We start from the raw sequence: 24363 nt of genomic DNA, 5'->3' as shown, positions 1-24363 counted from the left end.
CCCATCCCTGGATGGGGGCTTTAAAGAATTTAAAAGCCATGTAGATGTGGCACTTGCGGGCATGGCTTAGCGCCGGAATGGGTGGACTCGACAACCTTTGCAGACTTTTCCAGCCTAAACGATTCTGTGATTTTTTACGATTATTCTCGAGCGGGATCAGCCCCGCCGCCCGAACCCTCCCGCCCTCACGCGGGGCCCGCCCCTCAGGCCCCTCCATGGCTCCTCCGCCCGTCTCCCCGCGGCTGCCCCGCCTGCCGCCGGCACCGAGCTGAGGGGCTCCGCTCCGCTCCGCGCCCGCCGCCGCTGCCGCGGCACTCCTGGGGCACTCCCGGCCCCTCTGCAGCGCTGCGGGATGCGGCGGGAGCGGCGGCCCGGGCCCGAGGGGGGCAGCGGGGCGGCGGCGAGAAGGACAGGCGCCGAGGGCAGCCCGGAGCGCCGGGCAGCAGGAAGGCCCCGTGTAGCGGCGGCTGAGGGAGGTGGAACGGGAAGGAAAGCAGGAAAAGAACGGGAGGAAAGGGAAGGGGAGAAAGGGAGGCCGGGCCGCGATGCCGCTGTACGAGGGGCTCGGCAGCGGCGGGGAGAAAACCGCTGTGGTGATCGACCTGGGACAGGCCTTCACCAAGTGAGTGCCCCGCACTGCGCCCGGGATTTGGGGGTGTCCGGTCTGTGTTTCAGACTCCAACACGGGGAGACGGCAGAGCCCCGTCCAGTGCCTGAAGGGGCGCCAGGAGAGCTGGGGAGGGATTCTGGACAAGAAGCTGGAATGACAGGACAAGGGGGAACGGCTTCCCACTGCCAGAGGGCAGGGTTATATGAGGTACTGGGAATAAATTCTTGGCTGTGAGGGCGCTGAGGCCCTGGCACAGGCTGCCCACAGAAGCTGTGGCTGCCCCATCCCTGGCAGTGTTCCAGGCCAGGTTGGACGGGGCTTGGAGCAACCTGGGATAGTGGAAGCTGTCCCTGCCCATGACAGGAGTGGAATCAGATGTTAAGTTCCCTTCCAATCCCAACCATTATTCCAAGAATAATTATGTGAGGTTTTCCCCTTTCTGTGTTGATGTGTGTGGTGTGGAGCTGATAATGAACAGTCTTGGTTTTTTGTCTTGTGTTTTGGGTCAAAACAAGGTTTAGTTTGAGTGCTGAAGCAGGAATGCTTGCTATTTATTTAGTATTTAACCTCGTGTGCCAAAAACTTTGTTACCTGGGAATGGGAGGATTTAACAGAGTCTTCATGGATAGGGACAAGTGATTCCATGAGTGGCTTTTTATGGATTCACGTCGTGTGGCCAACTGAAAGCTTTTCCCAAATTTGGGGTGCTTGTGAGCTTTTATTCCCCGGGCATTGTTAATCCAATAAAACACTCTTTTGGAAAAGCTATTTCTCTGAATAGTGTGTTTTTAGGGTCTGTTTCCAGCCTTCATTCTCATGAATCCATAGCTAGATTGTATGAGAAATGTCTGCTCTTTTCCAAAAACGGCTGAAGTTAGCTGAAAGTTCAAGGAAAACTGCCTGTACACACTGGGATTGCACAAGTATCTGTTTGAGACAAAAAAAGAAAATTGAATTCTGAATTGAGGTTGTTTCAAGATTTTTTTTTGTTTAATGATCCAACATGCTGACAATTGTCAAATACCAACTGGCAATTGGTATTTATCAATTAAAAGCATGAATTGATTTTTTGCATTAAAAGTGCTCCAAGTCCAGCAGCTTTACAGAATACTGTAGTTTTCTTCTGAGATTTGTAGTTACTGGGAGTGATGAGGGTGCAACAAGTACCAGGCACTGAGACTAAAATAAACCTTGAATTAATTTTGCTTTTAATTTCCTCTCTTCAGTCCATGGTTCTTGTGTGTTTGAGGAAGAAGAGGTGGGTTTCTGAAAAGTTTGGTTTGGCGTTGCTGCTGTTTTTATCATTTTGTTGAGGGAGTCTATAAAAAAAGATACAAAATCTTTATCTTTTAGTCCATCTTTAAATTTCTCTCCAGGTGGCTGGATAGGAAAACTGTGTGCAAAATCCCCGCTCTGCAGTTTTAGAATTCACTAATTCATTACTCTGTGATGGTCCCTAGGCCCAGGGGGTCAAATGGTGACTTCAAATAATCAGGTTTTCAACGTTTTCTTTCAGGTGTGGGTTTGCAGGAGAAACAGGACCAAGATGCATCATCCCCAGTGAAATCAAGAAACCTGATGTCTCAAAGGTGAACTGTTTTTATGGTGTTTGGTATGTTATGGAACAGAAAGAATTTGCAGATGCTTTTTCTGTCCATCACAAGCCATTTTTCACTGCCTGAATAAGATATTCTGAAATACTTTTATATTTTTCATGATTTTAACTGCTGCAATTAAAAGCTGTGAGTAGGTGCAGGTAAGTGTGATGCTAGTGCTGGTGTTAATTGCTGCTCAGCCCCCATGGAACTTGTGTTTTGGGGCATTTATTGAGAAATTGCTTTGCCTAGTTATGCTTTTTTTCTTTTATTTTAGTAGAGGGTGGCAGACTTGAAAACTAATCCTAAATTGCCTGCATGAAAAACTAGCAGTAATTGACTCTGGAGTTTAGTTATAGTGTGAGTTTATGAGATGTTTTAAGGACAAAGAGCAAATCAGGCAAGAGTGAGTGTTTATATATAATGTCAGATTAAATATATATTATGTATGTATCATATATATTTATTTATATATCATGTGTGAATAAATATATATGTATATAAATAATCACTGCCCAGCATTTGAGCTGACTGTGGATATTTTCCCTTCCCAGCCTATCAAGGTGGTTCAGTACAATATCAATACAGAAGAGCTGTATTCCTACCTGAAGGAATTTATCCACATGCTGTATTTCAGGTAAGAGACACCTCTCATGCCTTCCCTGAGCACTTCCAGGGCTGTGAGCAGAGGATGGACACTGCCTGGTCAGATAAGAAAACAGAGATAAAACTTTGCAAGGGGCTTCCTGGCTGTGTTGGTGGAGAAGGAATTTGGCAGTGCTGAAATCCAGGTTATCTTACAAAGAGTTCCTGTCCTGTAGCAGCAGTTGCTCTGTAAAAGCAGAAAGTGTATGATAAATGACTTTTCAGCTGAGGTATTTATAAAGGGTTTGAGAAGGGGAAGGCATTACCTCAGGAGTTGCAGTGATTTTGGTAGGGCTGAAGCTCCTGTCCGTGCAGAACTCTCTCCACAGTGGTTTGGAAGGAGGAATCTACCTGTAGGATGTTTTCACCTCAGCAATACATCTCTTTATTCTGTTCTTAGTACCCTTGTGACTAATGAAATTGGACTTGGTCTTTTTTCTTTGTTTCCAATCCACATTTTTACACAGTGAAAGCCATCACAGGGAAGCCAGGATTTAATTTCTTTGCCTCACATCTGCTGTGGGTTGGGTTGTTTTCTTCTCCTGTCCTGGACCATCACTTTGTAATTGAAATCAAGACGATTTCATCCTCTTCCACTGAAATCAGAGCATCTGAGTATCAAAGTATCATCATTCTTATGTGCTTTATGACACTGTATGACACTGGACATGACGTTGATGACTTATTTTTGTATTACCTTATATTGATTTGGAAATGTATAATGGATATGCAGAACTACAGGCTCTGACTGAAAGCTCTGTAACTTGTTTCCCCTGCCTCAGTTTCCTGGCTTTCTTTTAGGAAAGCATTGGGGTTTTTTGATTTGTGAAGCAGACTTTGGGGTCTGCTGTAGCAAGTGCTATCTAAATGCAAATCTTTAGGATTTTTGAGGAAAGTGGAATATGACTGTAGGATAGGTCTCATAATATGTGCTTAAACTTCCCGGTTTTATTTTACACATCTTGGTTTTTTTCAGGCATCTGCTGGTGAATCCCAGGGACCGGCGTGTTGTGATCATAGAGTCGGTCCTATGCCCTTCACACTTCAGGGACACCCTCACCAGGGTCCTTTTCAAGCATTTTGAGGTAAGTGTTCGACAGAAATGTGTAAATTTGCTCCACTTTCCAGAAGGAGTTTTGCTTACAGGCAGTACCAGATGTGCCAAAAAAAAAAAAAAAAAAAAGAAAATATTGGCATAAGAGTAGGAGGCCTAAAGAAGAAGAAAAATCTTGTTGTGAGGAAGTAGGGTGTAGAAATTGGATTAAAGACCATTTTTGTTCCATTCTGACTCTTCATGAGGCCACAAAGCAGCAGCAATTAACAAGACTCTGCAAGGTTTCTCTGGCTTGTGGATAATGCAGCTCACAGTGCACTGTCCCAGACAGATCCAATAATCCCCATTGAGCACTGCCTGGAGCCAGGATTTATATTTAAACACTTGTTAGTACCCTGTCAGCAAGTCTCATGATTTCTGCCACAGTCAATATCTGCCTAGCACGTGGCTGTGCTCATTTAGGGAAGAACTTACCTGAAATCAAATGTCTTCTCTGCTTAATCAGTCTTTTTGAAGAGTTGTGGGGAAAAAAACCAGCCTGTGGCTGCCCCATCCCTGGAAGTGTTCAGGGCCAGGCTGGATGGGGCTTGGAGCAATCTGGGATAGGGGAAAGTGTCCCTGTCCATGGCAGGGGGTGGAACTGGATGATTCTTAAAGTTCCATCCAACCCAACCAGTCAAGGATTTTGTGAAAAGTCTGAACCTAATTCTTGCTCAGTTGTAACAGAAAATGTTTTAAAAGGTGACTCCATGGCTCTTCAATTCAGACACAACAAAGGTTAAGGTTTTTCTATAAAAAGTAGTGAAACCAGTTTGTCTGCAATCCTTCTTCACTGTCCTTCCACAACACAATTTACCAATTAATCTCAAGCTCCTCCATAATTCTTTCTTACTGTTGGTAAAATTTTCTGATGACTTCAACTTGCTGAAAGATTTGAGTTGGTTTTTTGAGGTCGTTTTTCCTAATCCCTTTACAGCATTAAAATATCTCAGCTAAAATGCACCCCAGGCAAAATATCAAAAATGGCTCATGTATTCAGTCACATTGTGATGGAGAGACTTTGTAACTTGTTAAGAAGGCAGTTAATACTGATGGAAGTTTAATTCTCTCTGGTTTCTATTTTTCTATTTGGTGCAGAGTGTTGGTTTATTAATACAGGGTCAATATTTTGCCTTCTGTCCCTGGGTTAAGTGTCAGTACATTTCCTTTAAGCGCAGGATTTATTGAAATTTCTCATTTAATTCACACTTCAAAGTGTTCCTTTAAAGGAACTGTTGCTTTCTAGGAAGCTTGATTTATGGAATTCTGGGAGAAGGAAGTAACTCTCATCTAATTTTAACTTGAGTTTCCACATTGCTTTGTGGAAATTTGTTTTGTTTCAAACAGCCTCTTCTGTTTGGGTACAGCAGTATTTGTCATAATGCAAACACTTTTTTTGATTTTCTAGCACTTTCATTCACATCTTCAGGTTTTTACAGGTTTCCAAGTAGCTGTACTTCAGCTTCTTTCATTTCTTTTCAAAACAATAAGAGACTTGACCTGAGTTTTATAGCCAACACCTGCTTTTCTTACAAACCCATTCCAACATCTGTCATTACTTAATTACCTGGTGTGTGCCACAAAGAAGATGAACACAGAATTTGGAGTCCTGTTGTATTTTGGTCATTAGATTAATACTGGAATAATTCAAGGTACAGTCATTTGGGTTTTGCTTTTAAAATGCCATTCAGGGAAGGCCTCAGTGCTTTGTTTCTTTTTTGTTTCTTTTTTGTTTCTTTTTTCCACCTTCTGTCAACTTTGCTTTTGGTTTCTGTGTAGGTACCTTCTGTTTTGTTTGCTCCAAGTCACCTGATGTCTCTCCTGACACTGGGGATCAACTCTGCCATGGTGCTGGACTGTGGATATGCAGAAAGCTTGGTGCTGCCTGTATCCTTTCATTTTCAGCAGTGGGGCTGTCCTGAAACATGAGATTTTTATTGACTAGAAATTAACTTTGGACAAAAGCAGTTACAAAGTGGCTGATGCAAGGGATTGTAGAAAGGAAAAGGCATTTTTTTCCAGCAGACTGAAAACTCCTAATGAAAAAGAGGAGAATTTCCTGATCTTCCTGTAGATCTATGAGGGAATTCCGGTCCTGAGTTGCTGGGGTTCCCTTCCCCTGGGAGGAAAGGCCATCCACAAGTAAGTTCATAGTTATCAATTCCAGGTTACAAATGATTTATTTGTGAAAGTTCCTCTTTGACTATGAGCAAAAATTCCTCTTTAAAATCTTAACCTGCTGTATCATCCTATTTTTAGAGTTAAAACTGTGCAGCTGTTGTTGATGTGGTAAAAACTGTGTGAATGGGGTCTTCCTAAGTTTATATTTAGAAGGATGTAACTGAAAGGAATTAATCCTGTCCCTGGAGTGTAATCCAGAGACCCAGGCTGAGTTCATGGCTGTGTTTCCCCACCCTCCTGTGCACTGTTTTAGGGAGCTGGAGTATCAGCTGTTGGAGCAGTGCACTGTGGATACAGGACTGGCCAAAGGACAAAGCCTTCCCTCCGTGATGGGTGAGGACTGGGATGGGGCATCTGTGCTGGGAACTGCACTGGGGAAAGGGTGTTAATCCTAACAGTGAATCAAGTGGGTTTAGGATTCACTGCATCTCATGTGGACCTCTTGCATGAATTCTTTCTTGGCATCCTGGCCTGGATCAGGAACAGCAGGAGCAGGGAGCTCATTCTCCTCCTGTACTCGGCACTGGTGAGACCACACCTGAGTTCTGTGTCCAGTTCTGGGCCCCTCAGTTTAGGAAGGACCTTGAGACATTTGTCCAGAGGAGGGCAACGAGGCTGGTGAGGGGCTTGGAACACAAGTTAGGAACTCATTCACTGTTAGGAATGACTGAGAGAGCTGGGGTTGTTTAGCCTGGAGAAAAGGAGACTCAGGTGATTTTATCACTCTCACAACCTCCTGAAGGGTGGCTGTGATCAGGTGGAGTTGGTCACTTTCTCCAGGCAGCAACTGGCAGAACTAGAGGACACAGTCTAAGCTGTGCCAAGGGAAATATAGATTGGATATTAGGAAGAAGTTTTTTACTGAAAGGGTGATAAAGTACTGGAATGGTCTGCCCAGGGAGGTGGTGGAGTCACCATCCCTGGATGTGTTTAACAAAAAACTGGATGTGGCACTTGGTGCCATGGTTTAATTGAGGTGTTTGGGCATGGGTTAGACTCGATGATCTTGAAGGTCTTTTCCAACCTGGTGATTCTGTGATTTAACAAGTATATTATTTTTATGATAAGCCTCTTCTCACAGCAGTTTTGGATAACGACTGAGATAAAAGTTCTGTAGTAATTTTTGAGTCTGTTTTGAGCAAAGACAAACATTTCTATTCTTAATATATTTTCTGCATTGTTTAATATATTAAATGTAATTCAAACTTAGAACAAAAGTTGTTTTAAGTAGGAAGAGAATTTAAGAATGAAATTAAGTAGTGGGTTTTTTTTTATTTCAGGCTCAGTCCCAGAAGACATAGTAGAGGATATAAAAGGTAAATTTGTTTGCTTTGTGAAACTCTAGTGTATGAAATTGTGCAGTAGAGTGTGATAGTAACAAGTGTGCAATATTTTACATTTAGGAATTTATTTCTCTTCTCTGCTATATTTATTACCTCTTGGATGAACTTTGTGTTGCTCTTCCTCTTCGAAAGCAAAACCAGGTGTTGAATTCCACTTCCACTTTAACCCTCTGCATTGCTGAGTTGCAATTTTTAGATATATTTGGTAGGTGGGAACAGAAAGAGGATTGCATTGTGTGTGTAGTCTTGTTTATAGATTAACTAGAGAGGCTCAGTTTGCTTCAAAGTCAATTTTTCAAAAGAAAAAGAAGTATTTATAAAAGATATTTTGGTGTGTTAATCAAGGCAGGCAAGAGGAGACAAGAACTACATTTACTACAAAAGAAAAAACACTCTTTCTTTGGACAAAACTTGGATGAATTCCTCTGTAATTGTTACATGTGCAACAGAGAAAAATATGTGTTTTCCTAGAAAATAGTACCTAGTATGTATCCCTTGGGTCAAACTAGGAAGAAATCCATCAGCAAATGCAAAATAAATGCAGCTGGTGCTTTGTGAAATGGAAACTCTTTTCTGATTCCTGGACTTGCACACATTTTCTGACAAGTTGTGTTTTCTATGCAATCTTTTGGAACCAGAGACAGCAGGGTGGGGATGGAATTTTTGTTTGTGTGTTGAAGGGTTGTTTCTTTGTGGCAGCAGTTTATGGGGAGGGTACTCACCTGTGCCAAATACAAATAAATAAGTAGTAGCAGTAAATAAGTAAATAACAGTAGCAGCTGGGATACAAGTGAGACTGTGCTCTGTCACTGTTGTCTGGAAGCAGAAAAACCCTCTGGAATTGTTTAATTTACAGTAAGGAAAATGTTGCATGGTAGGAGCTTGTTCAGAAAATGAGCAGTGCCTCATTTTGCATTTTGAAGCAGTGGTGCAAGACCTGCAGTGAAGGCAGGATACAACCCCTGGAACCTTGAGGCACCATGTGGAGCATCCCTGTGGCCTTAAATCTGGTGTGGTTTGTGTGAGAAAGGACAGGCAGGATTTCCAACTTAATTTTAGTGTCAGCTTCATTTAACTCGTGGTCTAGAGAGCTCCTGAGCTCTGCTGGAACATAGACACTGCTTCTCTTTGCATTTATTTGATAATATCTTGGACCAGCAAGGGCCTGGAGTGTGTGTTCTTCTCTAAATTAAGAAAATGTTTTTACTGCTGATGAAAGGATCCACCAAGGCCTCACTTGTGCCCCTCTCTTCCCCTCTGCACAGTGCGCACTTGCTTTGTGAGTGATCTCCAACGGGGGCTGAAAATCCAGGCAGCCAAGTTCAACATTGATGGCAGTGCTGAGGTCAGTGAAGGATGAAGCTCCTCCTGCTCCTTTGAGGTGGCTGCAGCCTTTTTGGGCTCTAAAATAATAATAAAAGTCTGTTTTTATTTCCAGCGTCCCTCACCGCCTCCAGACGTGGACTATCCTTTGGATGGAGAAAAGATTCTCCATGTGGTTGGCCCCATCAGGTGAGAAATGCCTTGGCAGAGTATTTGTCATTACAAGGATATATTTCAACTCTAAAAGCACATACATTTTCATGAAATTGGATTTTAATGAGACACTTGCACATGCTTTTAATGCCTCTGAAACGAAAGCTGTGTGCTGGGCGCAGTGCAAGCCCATCATGGGTGGGGGGTGGCTTCTCCAGAGCTCCGAGAGGAAGATGAGAGCAGAGAGATTGGAGGGATGGGGGAAGAGAAATGAGTATCAAAGCCTAATAACAGAACAGGTTTAGTGACGTGAACAGGGCATTTTAACCTGGACAAAAGGAGGCTCAGAGGAAACCTCCTCACTCTACAACTCCTGACAGGCAGGTGCAGCCAGGTGGAGGTTGGGCTCTGCTCCCAGGAAACAAGTGACAGGACAAGAGGAAAGGGCCTCAAGGTGACTTGGGGAAGTTTAAATTGGATATTAGGGAATGTCTTCACTGAAAGGGTTGTAAAGCACTGGAACAGGCTGCCCAGGGAAATTGTGGAGTCACCATCCCCGGAAGTATTCAAAACACACCTGGATGTGGCACTTGGGGACGTGGTTTAGTGATGAACAAGGTGCTGATGCTGGGTTGAGGGCTGAATGTAATCATCTTAAAGGTCTTTCCCAAGGATTCCATGATTGTCCCAAGGATTCCATGATTGTCCCAAGGATTCCATGGTTGTCCCCACCCTGCTGGCACTGCTGGGTGCATGGGCTGTGTGCCAGGAGTGACAGAGTGTTGGCAGCAGGAAGGCTGGAGGTATCTCCAGCTCTGCTGTGCCTGAGTTCAGCTCAGTGTGGTTTTGCTGCTCATTAACACTCCCTGTCTGTGCCACAGAGACTCCGTGGTGGAAATCCTGTTTGAGCAGGATAATGAGGAGACATCTGTTGCCACTTTGATCTTGGATTCACTTGTTCAGGTATTTTTATATTAGAAACAGTTTAGGGAATGCCACCAGCCTTAGAGAACCTGCAGTTAAAAATGACTCAAGACTTTGAGTCCTGCAGGCTGCTGGTTTACCTGTGCTAGAATAAAATTAATTTGGATGTCTTTATTACAGGCAGTATATTAAATTTATTGCAGATTTTTTTCATGGCATATACAAATGCTTCACTTCTTATTATATTTAGGAAAAAAAATGCATTAGGAAACCACTATAAATGGAAATTTTCATTATGTGGTGGTGTATGTATGTTAATTAAAGTTGGCTCCCTGTAGCTATTGATGCCATTTAAGTAAGTTTGCTGAGATGCAGTTTATTGGAGAGCCATGGACTTGGCTGATATGACAAACATTTCAATTAGAATTCTTTATGAAAACAAATTGTTTAAGAAGTTTTGTGCCTGGAGCCTTCACCTCTGCATCTCTAGGCATTTCCCTTGCATTACTCATTACGTTGGTTATTTTCTAGCTTAATATGAGAAAACAGCAATTGGAGGGCATAGAAATGGACTGAATTTCTAAGAGACTTCTGAATGGCTTCAAGCTCAGGCAGCCTGACTTATTTGGGGTTTTTTTGTGTCCCTGTTTTCATCAGTGCCCAATAGACACCAGGAAGCAGCTGGCAGAGAACCTGGTGGTGATCGGGGGCACGGCGATGCTGCCGGGGTTCCTGCACAGGCTCATGGCTGAGATCAGACACCTGGTGGAGAAACCCAAATACAAGGAAGCTCTTGCCACTAAAACCTTCAGGATTCACACTCCCCCTGCCAAATCCAACTGTGTGGCCTGGCTGGGAGGTAAGAATGGGAACAACTGGGAAGCAGAGGTGTAACAAAACCCTTCCAAAGTGGGATTTGTAGTGAATAAAACCTTTTATTTTTAGGGTTAGCAAGCCAGAACAATTTCTGTGCACCAGATCCTGTGATGCTTTCCTTGCTTGGCCAGCTGGTGTGGGCTGAGTCTTCTCACAGCTGGTGTGAATTTGTGGGGAAACTTTTTTCGGGTAAAAATTGCCCTGAACACAATGGGGTTTGATTGAAGTGCTTAAAATAAAAGCTTTGTTATAAGAAGTGGGTCAGCCAGGCCAGGTTTGCTGTCAGCAGAGAGCAGATGATTCCTTGTTTTCAGTTACTTTCCAGGGATATAAATGGAAGCAGTTTGGGACTTAAATGGGCTACTGAAAAGGAAAGCAGCAATATCCATTCATCCCTTTAAATTTAGAGGCAGAGCTAGAAAATCCCAGTTGAGATTCTCGGTAGGAAGGAGTAGAAAGAGAAATTCTACATGGAATTAATGCAATTTTTTTTCTTTGCCAATAATGTAGGAGCCATTTTTGGAGCACTCCAGGACATCCTTGGGAGCCGCTCTGTGTCCAAGGAATATTACAGCCAGACAGGCCGCATTCCCGACTGGTGCTGCCTCAACAACCCCCCTCTGGAAATGATGTTTGATGTTGGAAAAGCACCCCCACCCCTGATGAAAAGGGCTTTTTCCACAGAGAAATAAGCAGCTAAATCTACACAAAGATTCTTCCCCATTTCAATTACATCCATTGGGGTTTGTTTTTTGTTCATTAATTTGTGTGTAACACTATTAAATGTAAACAATGTGTTCATAGGTGTTGTCAGGGTAGGCACTAACACTATTTAAAAACATATCCAGTTATAGTTTACAAACTTAACTCTGGCAACTCCTCTTCTCTTTTGTCTTGTTTTGGACAAATTCTGTCCCCTCACAAACTGTTCCCTGCTGAGTTGTTTATTATTTATCTGTATAGTAAATGGCATTGCTGAGAGAAGTTGGTTTGAATACTTTCATTTTTAAGCATGCTGAGAAGAATGAACAGCACTAGGGAAACATCTATGGGAATTTTTGGTGCCAAATTCTGTACTAAAATACTCCACCTTGAACCATATGTGAAGAAACGGTTTGGGGCTGTTTAGCAAAGGTAGTGGAACATTATTTCCCCTGTTTTAAGAATTTTAGCAGAGAACTCTTCTGTCTGTAATTCTCTCAGTGCTGAGCTAAAACCTCTCCCTATATCTCCTCCAAGAAAGATTTCAGCCATGTAAGATGATAAATTATAAATTAATTATAAAAAGGTGTGTGAGGTCGAACTTGACTCTGGCTACATGGTGACTGCTGGTATCTGCTGGTTACTGAGGTTTAAATCCTACCCTGAGGAGAAATTTTTGTCTCAAATTTGGGAAGATAAATATAACATTTCTTGGGATGGTGATGACTTTTATTGGCACAAACATGGTTTTTGTGACAGATCTCCCCGTGCTGCCTGCTGCCCACCTGCTGTGTGCCTGAAGCACGACTCTGCAAGCCAAACAGATATTTAAAGAAATCCTCTCCCGGTGAACCCTGACACAGGGAATGTGCTACAGCACTTCAGTAACTCCTGCATGGTTTTGTCAGTGTGTTTTTTACGTGTGCTGTTAGTTTTTATAGTTGTGGGATGAATTGGTGTTTTAGAGACCAGCTCCTGGTGCCGTTCCAGGCTGGATGAAGGGACACAGTCTCATTGCCAGGCACAGCCAGCCAGTCTCAGGTGCACAGAACATGCAGCCTGAGCTGTGCTGATCATTTTCAGCCACAATCTGGGTAATTTGGGGTGCAGGTTATATTTTACCTCAGTAAGAACTGAGCCAGAGCTTCCTGAGAGAGGAATTTGCCATCAGCACGAGTCCCGTAGAGCTGGGAGCTCCTTCCCTTCTCAGTGGGAAGGAGTGAGGAGATGAAACTCCTACACAGCCGGTGGTGCTGGTGGTGCAATGAAGTCATTTTCCTGAACTGCAGCAGACTGCAGCTGAGGAAATTCAGGATATTCTTAGCCCTTCCCTTTTTGGGGGTATTTCTGTGCTGCTGTGCGCACGTACCCTGGGACCTCTCCTGGCGTGTTCTGCCACCTCACCTTCCTTCCACCCACCCAGATCTCCTCCTGTGGGGTTTCTGGATCACTGAACAGCCTCAGCTGCTGCTGTTTCACATGGCAGGGACACAATTCCTAACTCTCATGTTACTGCTGGCTTCAGTGCAGAGTCCCAGGACTTGCTAAGGCAATTTTTATTTCATTGAAGGGGTGAGGACTCTTAATGTGGAAAGCCTGGAAAGCCCTCAGAGATCACACCCTAAATGTGTAAGGGTGTAGAAATGGTTGGGTTTTCACCCTGACTGTTGAAGTTCTTCCCTCCCTGGCACAGCTGTGGGGTCCGTGGATGCTCCCAGCAGACAAATTCACAGTGAGCCTGCCTGATTTAGCAGGAAGGGCAGTAGCAGACACAAACCCCTGCAGTAACTGGAGGATTTTCCTCTGAGGTTCTGGGCTGGACACCATTCCAGCAGGCTGGTGTTGGCCAATTGCAAACAACTCCAGATGAGTCCTGCAATCTGGAGGAGGATTTTGGAACATGCATGAGCCCCTTGTGGTCTGCCTGTGTCCATGCTGCATCAGCAGGAGCTGGTCCCTGGGGGAACTGGCTTCATCTCATTCCCTCATCTCCCTTTCCATGGAATCAGATTGTCTCAAGTCAGAAGGGAACCCCCTAAGGCTCATGGGGTGCAACTCCCTGCTCATTGCAGGACTGCTTGAAGTAAATCCTATGGCTGAGAGCATTGTCAGCTGCTCCTTGAGCTGTGGCAGGCTGTGAGCACTTCCCTGGAGAGCCTGTCCAGTGATGGACCAACGCAAACCACAGAATACCAGAATGGTTTGGGTTGGAAGGGACCTTAAAGCTCACCCAGTTCCATCCCCTGCCATGGGCAGGGACACCTCCCACTGTCCTGGGTTGCTCCAAGCCCCATCCAACCTGGCCTGGAGCACTGCCAGGGATGCAGCAGCCACAGCTTCTCTGGGCACCCTGGGCCAGGGCCTCCCCAGCCTCCCAGGGAAGAATTTCCTCCTATTATGAACGCCCCAGCTCCTGTCCTGTGGGTCTGCTCTCCTGGAGTTTGTGTGTTTAACCAGGGTTGCTCCATCCTAGATGGAGAATCCCACACTGGCTCTTGTTACATTTCCTATGACAGGTGCTCGCCCAGCTCTCTATCCAGTTGTCTCCATAATTCCTCTCTATCTGCGAGGGAGCCCAGAGCTCCTACTTGATTAACATCTGTTTCCTGCATTGTGTTTTAAAAAAAACCAAAATTTCCGGTGTTTAGCGGTCACAGCCCAGCTCCTCATGGCTCCCACATTTATTATGCACTTGTTATTCACAAAACGTTTTTCCCACTGGCACAGTGGTTACCGATCGCTGCTGGGATAATCCCGAGTGTCTCCGCACGGGGCTTTTCCGTCCGTGCTTCCGCCTGGAACTCTTCAAGGGGTTCAAAAGGAATGCGCCCAACGTGGGGCTCGAACCCACGACCCTGGGATTAAGAGTCCCATGCTCTACCGACTGAGCTAGCCGGGCGCTCGGGGAACGGTTGACACTACACACAATTTAACGTAGCGCGTGGTTACGTCACGCCGGGAGCGCGGCGCGGCGGCCAATGGGAGCGCGCGTTGCTGGGCGGTGGGCGCGGGACGGGCTGGCAGCGGCGTCGCCATGAGCTCGATCGGCACCGGGGTGAGTGCGGCGTGAGGGGCGGCACCGCCAGCGCGGCCCGGGCACAGCGCGGCCGCCCCGACCGGCCCCGACCGGCCCCGCCGGCCCCGGGGCCGCCCCGTGCCGGCAGCGAGCGCAGCGCGGCGGCTCCGGGACACTGCGGGCGGCTGAGTCACTGCGGCCCGGCAGGCCCGGGGAACCGGCGGCGGGGCGAGGCGGGCACAGGGATCGTACACTTATCGTGCCCCTCTATATAATATTCTTCTGTGCGTTTCAAATGTACTCCTGTGATCCATACGTTTAGATTATTGTTGTCTTACAGAGAAGCAGGGGAGGGACTCTTGATCGGGAGCTGTAGTGAAACGACAAAGAGGGAAAATCAAGTTTGATATTGGGACGAATTTACCCCGTGAGGGTGCCCAGAGCAGCTGTGGCTGTCCCTGGAGCCCTGGCAGTGTTCCGGGCCGGGCACTTGGAGCAGCCTGCGGTAATGGAAGGTGTCCCTGCCCATGGCACCTCCAGTTGGAACTGGACGAACTTTAGGGTCCATTCCAGCCCAAAACTCTGTGATTCCATGAAATATAAAGTTCTCATGGGTTTTGAGTGTTGTGTAATGCTCAGTGATTTCACATCCAGGATTTGCAGTGTGGGTACATCCAGCACTGATTAAATGGCCTTTCCTGGCTTTTAGTCTCTGTTTTCTTCTGTTTCTACATCTTTTGTAAGGGGTCAGCCTGTTTTTGGGACTTCACACCATCTCTGGCAGTGACAGGCTTGAAATTTTTAATAAATAGGCTTGATCTGAAAATGCTGTGATATTATGTGGGTTTTTCTTCCTGAGAATTGTGTCTTCTTCTTCAGTATGACTTGTCAGCTTCCACGTTTTCTCCAGATGGCAGAGTGTTTCAAGTGGAATATGCTATGAAAGCTGTGGAGAATAGCAGGTAAGATACAAATATCTCTATCAAATATCTGCTCTTTTGGCCTCATTTAAAGCAGTGCTGTTGGACTAGAGAAACATGAGGATAAAATTGTGGTGGTAAAATGAGTTCTGATCCAAAAGCCCATTTTAGGGATGTGGATTGAGGCATGCTCAGGACCTTCCTTGTAAATGTGTGTCAGCTTCCTAGGGATTCCTCAAGACATGGAGGACATCCAAGTGCTGTTGAAGCTGCACCAGCTGCTCTGGGAGTGTCTCTCTTCCCTGGAGTGCATGTGAAGGAATATTGGGAAGTGGAAATCCCAGCTGTGAGATGGATTGGCAGGGCATGGACTGGGTGACCCAGGGGTCTGCTCCTGATAAGGATTAAAATCACAGAATCCCAGGATGATTTTGGGGTTGAAAGGGACCTTAAAGATCATTTAGTTCCACCCCCTTGTTGTCTTCAGTGCTGGAGTTGTGACAAACCTACCTTGGGGGAAATCATGTCACTGTTTCTTCTGTCGTGGTAATTCTCTATGAAGTATTTTACATTGTGAGAAACTGACATTTTTCTTGTTTTTCAGTACAGCAATTGGGATAAGATGCAAAGATGGTGTTGTCTTTGGAGTAGAAAAATTAGTCCTGTCCAAGCTTTACGAAGAGGGGTCCAATAAACGCCTCTTCAATGTCGACCGACACGTTGGGATGGTAAGGTGCCATTTCATTTTAGGTCTGCAGAAATTGTAAGGTGACCCCCCCCTCCCTCAAAAGGACAAATTTAGGAATCAGAGAATCAAAAATAAATAGATTAAGAAAGTAATGTTAATGTGTCTGTGTATAAAGTCAGAAATGCCAGTGTTTTTTTTACTATTTTCTGTAATTTATTCTTTGCACTAAAACATACATGAGTAAAATTCAAATTTACAGTAGGAGATTGAGGCTGTTTTAAATTTTTAGAAATGCTTTTCCAGTTGTTCAAATTTGTAAATATAAATATAATAATATTTATATTAATGATATTTTATATTATATTTATACTATTATAAATATAATATAAATATAAACACAAGTGTTAAAATGGTACTCTTACACAGTTACCAAATAAAGGGTGTTCAGGGAAAACACGCTGCATACGAAATTTCCTACTCAGCAATGTGGAAATCACCTGAATTGCTTTAAGATTGGTGTATGGAGGCCTGGCCTGTCCATAATAGTGATGTCAGAACAGTGCCAAGGAGTGGTTGCAGTGTGACACAAACCTGGTGAATACACATGATATGAAATATTGTTTGGGTTGGTGTAGTCACAGTCAATCATGAGATGATAATTAACACAAAGATAACTTTGGTTATTGATGTTCCTAGAGAATAACTCTATTAATATATGATGATGCTGGCATGTTTTGATGTTGGTGGCAGATGGGCAGTTTGAACTCCTCCAGGGCACTGAATATCATGAGCTCTCGTTGCAGGCGGTCGCGGGGCTCCTGGCAGACGCTCGCTCCTTGGCAGACATCGCCCGGGAAGAGGCTTCCAACTTTAGGTCTAACTATGGCTATGACATTCCCCTGAAGGTAAGAGGCCAGTGCAGCTCTCAGGGCTTTTGGCTTCTATTCTTGATGTGAGAATTAAATTTTATTCCTTATTTCTGTAAGTAAGGGTTTCCATAATTTTATTTTTCCTTTTTCCACGCAGCATCTCGCAGATAGAGTGGCCATGTATGTGCATGCCTACACCCTGTACAGTGCTGTCAGGCCTTTTGGGTGCAGGTGAGTCTTGCAGACACTCTATTTGTAAATATCTTTTGGTTCACAGTTGCTGGAACTGCTTTGGTTGTCTGAGTTCTTTTTTGAAACCTGGAATTAATAACCCACAGTTCATCTCCTAATGAATCCCTTCCCTTTCTGTCTGTGTATGTCTAACAACTCAGGTGAGGAATTCATATTCCCATGAGGCTCTGCCAGGCTTCTACAGAGCTGGTTAATTTGTCCCTGGTTTTTAAAGGTTGAGGGTTTGTGCCATTGTGATGGTGGTGAAAGCAGAACTTCCCTCTGCAATCCTTCTGCTTGCCCTGACACCTAAAGAGCAGGTTACAGCTCCTGTGTGATTCTGGTACAAGGGGACTGATAAACACAGATCTGCTGCCAGGTTACTGATCAGTGAAATGCTTCTGGCAACATCCAGGTGCTGTTGTGAGGCAAATTGTTCAATAGAGTGCAGCAGGACAGGAGAGTTTTTCTCCAGGAAGGGTGTAGGAAACTGGAGCTGGTGTAGTCTCTCTAGTTGTGTGTGTGTGTGTGTTGATAAAAGGAAAGGTTTTAATTTCTCTTTTCTCCTCCAGTTTCATGTTGGGGTCCTATGACAGTGATGATGGTGCACAACTGTACATGATTGATCCATCAGGAGTTTCATACGTGAGTGTGTCAGAAATATTTCCATCTTAGTATAAGTTCCTCTTTTAAAAGTTTCTAGTTGGGAAAATAGTAAGTGTTGGCCCAAAAGAGCTGTTGTTTTCTCCTTTTGCCTGGGAAGATCTCTGGTGAATCATTGCTGCTTGTTTGCATGTCCTTGTTAAAAACAAACATGGTGTATTTCTTAGAAGTGCAGTCTTAGAAATGAGTTTAAAGCTTGTCTATCAGAAATGGGGAGTTCATCCACGTAGCTATGTCCAGTGAAAACCCCCATGCACTGCCCCAGAAAGGCAAGAATTGTAGTGATTCCCCCTTTTCTAAATACTTAGGTAAGAGAGGGCTGTTCCTCTGGCACTGCCTGCCAGCAGCAAACCAAATCAAAATAAAATCGTTGTTAATTGTTGTTAGTGCTGCTATGTGTTATTATTTTCAGCTATGTGTTACACACAGGTCGATGCACACTCATACTGCTAGATTTCTTGAAATTTCCTTGCAGTATATCCAGTACTATGGCTCTTGAGAGAAATAGAAATGTTTAATTTTTATGTGTTTACACTTCTAATATATTTGCACAGTAGGTGGGTTTAGCTTGGATCCTGTAGAGCTTCTGTAGTTCCTGTAGACTTTCTCTTTTCAAACTAATTCTAGTTTATTCTTCCATTTTTTTGTAATAGCAATTTAAAAAATCTGTTACAACATTTTGAACCGATAAATTTCTGTCCAGGACTTACTGAGCACTTTTCTATCAGTAGTGGTGGTACTTGATGTAGTAATTTGGCTCTATTCAACAATTTGGGGATGTGCCCCAAGAGAAAACAATGCCAAGGTTTTTTGGCCTCTCATTGTGAGTAAGGTGAGGTTGTCATGTGCTAAGTGACAGTAAGAGGTGTAGAGGGTCTAGTATTTAATTACATTTGCATATTGTTTGTTTCTTTCTTTTTTTAGGGTTATTGGGGTTGTGCCATTGGTAAAGCCAGGCAGGCTGCAAAAACAGAGATAGAAAAACTCCAGGTATGGTGTAACAGTGTTGTGCTCTCAAGAGAAATATTCCTGGTTTACCATGTTACCTTTTGGGTGCCTGAAATACATAAAATACAGGAGAAGCAGGTGTACATTTCCTTGTACATTTGCCAGTGAGCCAAGTAAGTGAATATAAAAGTATAAATATGTTTTTCATTCTGAATGAAAACCATAGAGCAGCATGGTGCAGGGTGCTGTATCTATTTTTTTCCCAAAGGTTTTAGATGATTCTTTTGTTTAACAAGTTCTGAAAAGCTGCTCTTGTTAAAGACAAACTGCTCTGTGGAGAGAAGACAACCAAAAAGTGTTGAAGTGTCCCTTTAGCTGATTGAACTTAGGTTAGAATCCTGAAAGATTTCCATCTTCTCATGTGTTTTAATATCTGACACCCTTGGAGACAACATGGAACCAAATTCTTCTTCTGGTCTGTCTCATGTAATTTTTATGTGATGCTCTGTTACAAATATGTTTTATTTTGGTCTGCAGAGGGATGTCACAGCTGTTCATGGAAAGGTTCAGAGTTTATATGATTGCTATGTTTTTAAGAATAGGCTATTTATGGTGCTGTAGCACCATGACTGAAAAATTACAGGAAAAATTAGACTTGATTCACTCAGTTTTGAATCTGGTTCAGATGTCTGAATACCAAATTAAAGGTAAGAAGCCTGCATGATCATTTGATCTTTTATACTGGAATTGTGGCACCTGGAAATGATAATTTCAATTCCCATGTGTGTACATTGGCAAAAGACAGTGCTGTATTGGGTAACACACAATTTACTCCAAGTAATTAAATTTCTGTGCACTGCTGGGATTTTCCAAAACTTCTGCAGTTACTGATGTGAATTACTGGAACTTTGCAGCAGAGCTGTAGAATGCAGCCCATGGAACAGAGGTGTGGCACAGGGCCCAGCTGCAGGTGTTTATTTAGGGGTGTGTGTGCAGTGTCCCCAGTAAGTGCAGGTGTGGGATCCTGTCACAGCTCTGTGGGGTGAGTCCAGCCCCATGTGCCAATAACTTTCGTTCACTGTGGACTGGGCAGGTTTCCAGGTCACAGCTGATTTTGACAAGATGAATTTGTCAAAGTTAAGATATGAAAAAACAGAAGTACAAAAGGTTTTGTGGGTGACCCCAGCTTAGGGTCAGCTAAGATTTTTGTCAGAAGAGATGACTGCAGGTGGAAAGGGAGAGATAAGCAGGGAGGTCAGGACTTTAAACCTGCCTCGGGGCACTGCAGAGCAGCTCTTGTGGCTGGGGAGGATACAGTGCCTGAAACTCTGGTGTAGTTGAGAGGGCAAGAAGGAAACCCTGCATTGATCACATCTCTTGCAGTTTATTGTGTGTAAACTCAGCTGTGGGAAAACCTGTTGTGTGGGGACTGCTTTAATCTCTTGATCTCCTGCAGCTCTGATACTATGACAGCTTTTTGATACATGGACATGATCATGGTTAACTCCTGGGATAAAACTGTTCACATTGTTTACTTTCATTGTCCGCAGAATTAACATACCTGGGATGGGAAAAGAATAATGGCAGAAATTAAATTGACTTCAGTTTTCTTTTCTGTAAATGTGCATGACAGTAGTAATGCCTTAGGGTTTCCTGTTTGACTGCTAACTTTATATGCATGAATCATCATTTAAATGTTTGTGTGACACAAGTTATATTTGTGTTCTGGACTGAGTGTCACAAATCCAATGGGTCTCTGTTCAGGGAACTTCTCCAGGTGGGATTGTGATGGCACATTTGTCTAACCAGGCATGGGCATTTCTTCTCTGGCACATTGCTTCACCCCAGAAAGGACTGAGACACTCCACATGAACTCTTGTCATCTTCATCCCTGCATCAGCACCTCACAACTATTTTCCATACTAAGACTTTGAAAATATTTTGAAAATTGGAAGAGATGGTAAATTGCATTAATGAAATATAGGAAATATATTACTGCTTCATAGGCCAGAAAAGTTGACCTGTAAAACACAAGTTTATTATATCATGGAAATTTGCACCAGCCTTTGTTCTGATTAACTGTGAAGCTTTCAAAAGACTGTGATATAACTGAGAAAGTATGAAATGAGATGCTGATGCCTTGCCCAGGCAGGCAGTTGGTTGTTACTATTCTCTTCTTGGGGCATTACTTAAAACCCAAAATTACTTGCATAAAATGTTGGTAAGACTAAAAGTATTGCTATGCAGCCTAGAAGGAATACCAGTATTACATGTGAATATATGGTGCCTCTCCCATGTGGTTATTTTGTATCAGTTGAGCATAAAGCATCTAGGAACAAGTCAAGCTTTTAGGATGCCAGCATCTTCAGTGGAGCTTCTCAGATTTCAGCTGATAAGTGCTTTAAACTGGGGAATTTCCAAGTAGTATTTTCTCCCTAGAAACTTTCAGTTGTAATATTCTTCCCTGGAAGAATGACTTGCATAGAGCAGCCTGGAAGATGCATTGTAGAGAAGAAATGTGGTTCTGGCCTTTTCTGTTACTTTGATTACTAAACATGAAGCTCATTAGGCACATGCTCAGTGTCTCCTGTTCTGGCCCTGGGGAAGATTTATATTCTCTCAATAAAAATTTTATATCTGTGTGTCTTTTGCCTACAGATGAAGGAAATGACCTGTCGTGATGTTGTTAAAGAAGTTGCAAAAATGTAAGTCTCCAACCTGTTTTTCCAACTTGACAAAATTCCAGACTGGTGAGCTTGCTTTGGTTTCAAACTGAGGCTGTTCTTTTTAAATTTGGTATCATGTTTTAAATTGTCTGACTCTAATCCCTGGTTTTAAAGTATTTAAACCAGGTGACAGATGGAGGGAAACTTCTTGGTGTGCTGCTTCTGAAGTAAGAGTTGTTTGAACAATGACCTGATGCTTCAGAGAGAAGCTGCCCACAAATGATGCTGAGGTCTTGGATCCAGCCTAAAAAAAAAGACTCAAGTGCTTGGGAAAGAAGCAAAGTAGAACTTCTTTAAAGGAATATATACATTATAGCTTTATTATTACGCATTTTAAAATAATTTCTAATAATGAAAATACTTTTCTTCTAGTTCTGCTACTTCAAACTCAGCAGCAGCTCCAGACAAGGTTCTGTTTTTCAGCTCAAATTCAGCTCCTTAGTAGGATTTAGCAAGATAGCAAAGATTTTAATAACGTTTAAACCAAAAATACTAGGCACAGTCCAGAGCAGTGATTTTGTCAAGTGCTTGTAAAGGCACACTTTGTTGCAAAGGGCTTGTAACCAGCTGAAAGATGAGAAAGGCCTGGAGATCACCTCAGCTAACAGACAGGAGGGTCTATAAGCATAGAAGGGCATTTCCCTGGACACCAATGTTCACTTCAGTCTTTATACTTGTTTCACAATCCTGGAAGTGTTGCTGCTGAAGGTATCCTGCCTTCCTGCACTATCTCCAAGGATTCCATGTTGGGTAGGAATCACTGGTATTTTTCAACTTCTGGCTTATTAGTGCTTTCTGAAGCAAACTTAGACATACAAAATACAGGCTTCTTAAATAGTAAATCCATAGGTTATTGTGAGTTCTGCTCTTTCAAGTGTCTCTGCCCAGGATTGTTCCAGTTTGTTTGCATGTTCTGCCACAGAATGAATCAGTGTTAACATTTCTGTCCCACAGCCTAAGCAGTGATTTTACTGGTCTGGGTGGCACTGTGTATGTTGTGATACCACTTGAAGTTTAAATTCCCATTTCCATGTTTGCCATAAGCACCACACTGGAAATCTTATGTACAGACTTCTGATTAGACACAAGATACTGTGGTGGTGTTATTTAGTGCTAAGTGTAAACTGAAGTAAGATTTACTGGGGAAATGCAGGACATTCCAGCTGTGTTATAACTGATGTAGCAGAAGCAGGCAGTGATGATGGAACCTTGGTTTTGCAGTCTTGCAAAATCTTTTGCAAATCTTAATGTTTGTTCCAGTTAAGGCAACTTGAACAGCTCAACCTGCATCTTGGCTGTAATGATTTAAGGTGTTGTTAGATTAGCAGTTAAGCCTGGAAGATTCTCTGATGGTGTTTGGTGGGGAGAAGGCACAGGGAGACCTTCAATTAATCATAAGAATATTTTACTGAAGAAATCTGTGACAGGAACAAAGTATATTTAGCCTGTTGGTCAGTCTGTTCTAATCTGTTCTTTGTTCCTTTCAGAATCTACATAGTTCACGATGAAGTAAAGGATAAAGCTTTTGAGCTGGAACTCAGCTGGGTTGGAGAAAGTAATGCATTTCTATATTCTATAAACACTCCAGAAAATTTGTAACTTTTTGTACTTAAAGTAAAACATTGCTTGTTAAATTCACTCTGTATGTCAGGGTCCTTGTGTGAATTGTAATTAAGACATACTCTTTTTATTGACAGTAACCAATGGAAAACATGAAATTGTTCCCAAAGACATCAGAGAAGAAGCAGAAAAATATGCCAAGGTAAGTTCTGATTTCAGTGTTGTCTTAGTGCTTCACTTGACAAACTGTATCATTCCAACACACATCCCCTGAGTGTTAGCTGGAGTTACTGGGAAGGGACAGTAGGGAAGGCTACAGTGTAACCCGGGGATAGTTCTTGCTTCAGAAACTGTTAATTCAGTGCCTGCCACAAGTGGGGTCTTTCTCCTTCCAAGTAAATGTACTGATGGGAACTCTCCTGCTGACTACAAGGGTTTGGACACAGAGAGAGGGGTGTGAAGCTGCAGCAAACCTCATTTTGTTTATTGCAGGCTGAATTATAAAACAACTGTTAGACAACTCTTTAATTACACTTTCTTTTTTTAAACAGGAATCTTTGAAAGAGGAAGATGAGTCAGATGATGACAATATGTAACATATTGTTACTCCAAAACAAGTCCAGTTTTTCTTATCTTAGACCAGGTTTGTTTATAATGCATTATGCATGGATGCTGTTGTGTACTTGTTGGAAGACTGTTGCAACTGACCAACTTGCACTAATAAATTTTCCATTTTACTGTCTCTTAGCTTTTATTTCAAATTGTGTAGGCCAGCAATGGTACCTAAAGAGACATAAAGAAGGAAAGACATTATCAGGCCACTCTTGCTTCCTAAAGCACTCCATTTGAGCCAGGCTATGCACAGAAAAACAATCTGTTGAGACATTAGACAAGTCTGTTGTTTGTGCTGCATAGTTTAGTATTAAAAACTAGTACTCAGTTCTTCCTTGATTGACCAATAGCACAATTTGTAGTTTGTTCACAGCCAGAGTCTGTGACTGCTCTTGGCAGAAGAGATGAGAACATGGCCAGCTCCAACAGGTTACAGTTTAAGGTAAAGTGCACAGCTGACAGCTCCTAACAGCCTATGTAACAACCAGGAGTTCAGGAAAAGGAATGTTAATCTGAAGTACTAAGCCCAGGCTTAGTGGAGGAGTAGGAGGAATTAAAAACTAATTCAATTTAAAACAGTGCTTGTGTTAAGTTCTAAAGCTGTCAGATCTATTAAGCAATGTAATTGGAATTAATGCTTGAAGAGCCAAACTATTTTTAAACTGTTTTATTCAGCTATAGTTTC

At 43.2% G+C, this 24363-nt stretch overlaps 2 protein-coding genes and 1 non-coding gene across 3 annotated transcripts; 2 read left to right on the top strand and 1 right to left on the bottom strand.

Annotated features, from left to right (window-relative positions):
• The first annotated feature begins 438 nt into the window (after positions 1-438).
• On the top strand, positions 439-11727 carry ACTR10 (actin related protein 10). Its single transcript, XM_058857662.1, has 13 exons — positions 439-622; positions 2127-2199; positions 2760-2842; positions 3827-3935; positions 5723-5830; positions 6018-6085; positions 6378-6457; positions 7405-7440; positions 8733-8812; positions 8906-8979; positions 9825-9906; positions 10525-10726; positions 11254-11727. Exons 1-13 carry the CDS (start codon positions 546-548, stop codon positions 11433-11435), a joined length of 1254 nt encoding a protein of 417 aa, XP_058713645.1. The 5' UTR covers positions 439-545; the 3' UTR covers positions 11436-11727.
• A 2544-nt stretch (positions 11728-14271) lies between these two features.
• On the bottom strand, positions 14272-14344 carry TRNAK-CUU (transfer RNA lysine (anticodon CUU)). Its single transcript has one exon. It is a non-coding gene; the product is annotated as a tRNA-Lys (tRNA).
• A 19-nt stretch (positions 14345-14363) lies between these two features.
• PSMA3 (proteasome 20S subunit alpha 3) lies at positions 14364-23808 on the top strand. Its single transcript, XM_058858881.1, has 11 exons — positions 14364-14500; positions 15341-15423; positions 15986-16109; positions 16873-16974; positions 17096-17169; positions 17742-17814; positions 18757-18822; positions 21439-21485; positions 22994-23061; positions 23204-23268; positions 23618-23808. The coding sequence occupies exons 1-11, from the start codon at positions 14480-14482 to the stop codon at positions 23660-23662; spliced, it is 768 nt and encodes a 255-aa protein (XP_058714864.1). The 5' UTR covers positions 14364-14479; the 3' UTR covers positions 23663-23808.
• The last annotated feature ends 555 nt before the right edge of the window (positions 23809-24363 follow it).

This window comes from Poecile atricapillus, chromosome 1 (genome assembly GCF_030490865.1).
Source record: "Poecile atricapillus isolate bPoeAtr1 chromosome 1, bPoeAtr1.hap1, whole genome shotgun sequence".
Lineage (NCBI taxonomy): Eukaryota > Metazoa > Chordata > Aves > Passeriformes > Paridae > Poecile > Poecile atricapillus.
Note: the sequence above shows the minus strand (reverse complement) of the source record. Positions and strands in the feature narration are given on the sequence as shown.